We start from the raw sequence: 3,652 nt of genomic DNA, 5'->3' as shown, positions 1-3,652 counted from the left end.
CCACCCAAACGGGCTCTCCGTGAGTATGGAATGAAAAATGAGAAAAATGAGAAGTGTTACCCTACCTCATTCAAAGTGTTGGTGTCGTGTCCGATCGTCTCATCATGAGCAGCCACCAGTGAATTGATGATAAACTTCATTTCAGAAAGTGGGGTAATCGAACAGCCATCCTCTGTCCTCATCTTCCCCCTCGGGGCGTTGTTTAATGACAGGAGATTCGCCAGTGGCGACGAGTAGTTGGAGGTGAGCTGCTGTATGGAGCTGGGCTGTGCAGTGACGAGACATAACCAGGAGGAGCAAGAGCCAGTCATTGTGAAGGGATAGAGTTCCGCGTTGTCTGTGGGGACTGGGGTAAAGTGCTCGTAGGACCCAGCTGAGGAGCTCGTTTTTATGATAAGCCCGAGGACTTTGTGCAAGTCTTTGGAGAACCTTCCTGACATCAGAAGGTCCTTCAGGGGCTTGGTGACGTCTGATGTTGTTTCCGTTTTGCTGTCGTCGTCATAATTATCGTTGTCATTATTACTTTTGTTTGATAAGGTTGAGACGGGTGAGTAGTTTTGAGACAATGGAGAAGATTGATATGGGGGCATCATTTGAGATTGACCCCAAGGGCTAATTTGAGGAAATTTTGATAGGTTCTGGTATTGAAATAGACCATTACCGTTTGTCAAAAGACCGCTGGAAGTGTTCTGGTTGCTGTAGGAACAATCATTTGGGATGTGTGGAGTTTGACAATTTGGGAGAGTGAACTGAGTCGAGGGTGATTGCTTCTGACTGGCACAGCTACTGGGCAACGCAGACAAATAAAAGAAGTTCGTCGATTGGTGACTGCCAACGTCTGTGTTGTGATACATAACACATTCTGACTTCTGATGTCCTTCAAAGTAATGTTCGTTTTGGCATGGAGCAGCTTCTTTAATATTTTTACGGTCTGAGAAGTTCGAGTTTAGACTTGCACTTGGACATACAGCAGATTGCAAGTCTGGACCTGTAGCCAATCCAGTATTTTGGCAGTTATCAGACGCACTCCACAGATTTCTCAGGAGTTGCTCAGCGTCAAAATCTTCTTTATGTACTAAGTCAAGGTTGGCGTCACTGGTGTCAGCCCCACTGTCGGCTGAAAACATGGCAGACGACGACGAAGGGGAGTTACTCTCCCCCCTGCTGAACTCACTTACCGGCTGACTCAGATGACCTTGCCCATTGCATTCAATGTTATTCTTTTCACTGAATGCATCAGCGGTGTTGATGGCACGACCATGTTTGTCTTCGCTTTGGCTCACCCTCCTGCCATTGAATAACACGTCATTGTCGTTATCTTCTTTCATAAGAAGATCTTTGATGCTGGCAGCAACTGGGGTGGGTTGTTGTTTCATTCTCGAATAAAAGCTGCAGGATTTTTGCGACGTTGAAAATGTGGACAACTGGGGAATATTTGATGGAAGACTGAAGGAGTGTGGTGAGTTATGGTGATTTATGGCCACTGTCGGATATCTTGTTGTGGGCGACAGGGACTTGTGAGTATTGGAGTCCGTGCAAAAATTATTTCTGACAGTTTTCTGGTCAAAATGTACGTTGTTGGTTGCTGATGTAAGACGTCCCAGTTCTGTTAGACTGACACCGTCTATGTCTCTTGTTTCTACAGTTGAATTGAATTCACCTGTTGAATTTAATGGTAGCTGGTCGAGGCGAGGAACATTTTCAGTCTTTTTGGTTGTATCCACAAAAAGATCGGACTGAGGCTGTAATAATGTATCCAAGGCGTTGATTGGTGAATCAGATTCTGTGTAACTTTGAGCCAACAAATCATCTGAGCGGCTCTGTGTTCCTTGCCACAGCATCGCAGGTATGAGTGTCTCCCCACCACTGTCGTGGGGGAACGTGTTGGGGGTTTCAGTCACATTGACGGCACTTGATGTGGTTTTCTGAGAACTATTAAACTGTGATTCTGTGAGACGACCTTGGTTATCTCCATGGTCAACAGACCAGTTGCAGCGGTAGAATGGATCTGAAGTGCTGTCCAGCAGAAGATCTGTGAAACTGCAGCCTTCGTCATAGATTTCAGGGAGTGCGTCATCACTGCACATCGCCTGTGCTTCTGGGCTAGAAAGAAAACTAGAATCGAAGAGGTTGTCGCTGTTGTTGTTGCTGCTGATGCTGCTGCTGCTGCTGTTGTTGTTGTTGTTGTTGTTGTTGTTGTTGTTGTTGTTGTTGTTGTTGTTGTTGTTGTTGTTGTTTTTGCTGACTTTTTCTTTAGACGACAAGACGTCAGCATCGGGAATAGTTTTGGAGTCTGGACAGCCAACATCTCGGGTGTTTTTCTCTTCAAAGCCTCCGTCACTAGTTTCGTCCGTCAAACGATTCCCTAGTTTTGCTAGCATCCTGACCTCCAGGGTGTCGTGAGTACGTTTGGAGTAGGTGTACCTTCCGTGTTGGATGGCGTCTTTGGACATCCCGGCAGCAAGGCATTTTTCGTAGCGACACTTGGGGCAGCTTTTTCTGCGTTTGGTTTGGGCTCCGATCCTGCAGCTGTCTGATTTCAAGCAAGGGTACGGAATCACTCTGGAGAATAAGAAATAAAGAGATAAAATAAGAAACAGAACAAGTAGCTTAGCTTTTCGAGGGCGTACATTCTGGTTATTCAGCAACACTTGAAGAAGTTCTGTTTTAGGGACACTTTGGAATAAGAAGTTTAACTTCATTATTCGTAAAGATTTTTCACTTCGTCGTTCTATTATCTGAAACTTACGAGGCGGGCTTCAACATGCATACTACGAGTAGTAAGTATGCATATTCCCGCTCTGCATTCTAATCTGTATATCATCGTCAATATTATTCCTTTCTCACCCTGAATCAGGATAATGACTACGAACAAACTTTCCCTATTTCCCTTGTTTAATGGAGATTGCTAAACCTCAGTTGGACGATCTGACACACTCTTTAAGAAATAAGAGACTGCCGATGATTATATTCATCTCCAAACAAAAGCGTCCTGTTCAGGACCAACGACAAAAAACTCTCTTTGAAAAAAACCCCCCAAAGAAAACTTGACCAACTTTATTGATCTATTCCATGGTCTCCATACGCATTCTTCGGTGGTTTGTCAGTCAACTGTACTTAAGAAATAACATAGCAGTTAGGCGCTTCGCTGCCACACGCAGGCGACCTAAGTTTGATTTCTCTGTGGGGAAAGTGTTCATTGAGTTTCTCCGTCTTTCTGCTTGGACGTTGTATCTATTTTAACTTTGGTTGGCCTTGACAAGCATGGTCGTAGCCTGCCTTCTAAAATGATCTAAAGTGTGTCGATGGGATCGCAAAACACCTTCACTTAAAAAACAAAAACATTATTCCAAGGTCTTAAAACGATGGGTACACCTTTTTAGAGACCATAGGCCTAGTCGGCAGTCATGTTCTTAACAGATCTGAAAGCCATTTGATCACCGATCACTATAAGATAGGGGTAGGTAAACTATGGCCCACATTGAGTTTGGTACGGCCTGTAGAAATATTAGTCGATTTAAAAAGATGAAAGTCAACAAGTTCACGCTAAAGTGGAACATTTGCATGTGGAATTGAACCAGTTGTAATCCTTTTATTATTGTACTTATAATACGGTTTGCTTTTGGTTTCTTGTTGGTTTTTTCGAGGGGGG

At 44.1% G+C, this 3,652-nt stretch overlaps 1 protein-coding gene across 1 annotated transcript in view; it reads right to left on the bottom strand.

The window, feature by feature from the left end:
• Positions 1–3,652, bottom strand: part of LOC101849324 (myb-like protein A) — a gene marked incomplete in the record, with an annotated part of 19,857 nt that overhangs the window by 14,993 nt on the left and 1,212 nt on the right. The window contains 1 exon segment of the mRNA XM_013088670.2: positions 66–2,555. Within this exon segment, the coding sequence (XP_012944124.2) occupies positions 66–2,555 (2,490 nt within the window).

Source organism: Aplysia californica, unplaced genomic scaffold (genome assembly GCF_000002075.1).
Source record: "Aplysia californica isolate F4 #8 unplaced genomic scaffold, AplCal3.0 scaffold00785, whole genome shotgun sequence".
NCBI classification, from domain to species: Eukaryota; Metazoa; Mollusca; class Gastropoda; order Aplysiida; family Aplysiidae; genus Aplysia; species Aplysia californica.
This window is presented reverse-complemented; position numbering and strand designations above follow the sequence as displayed.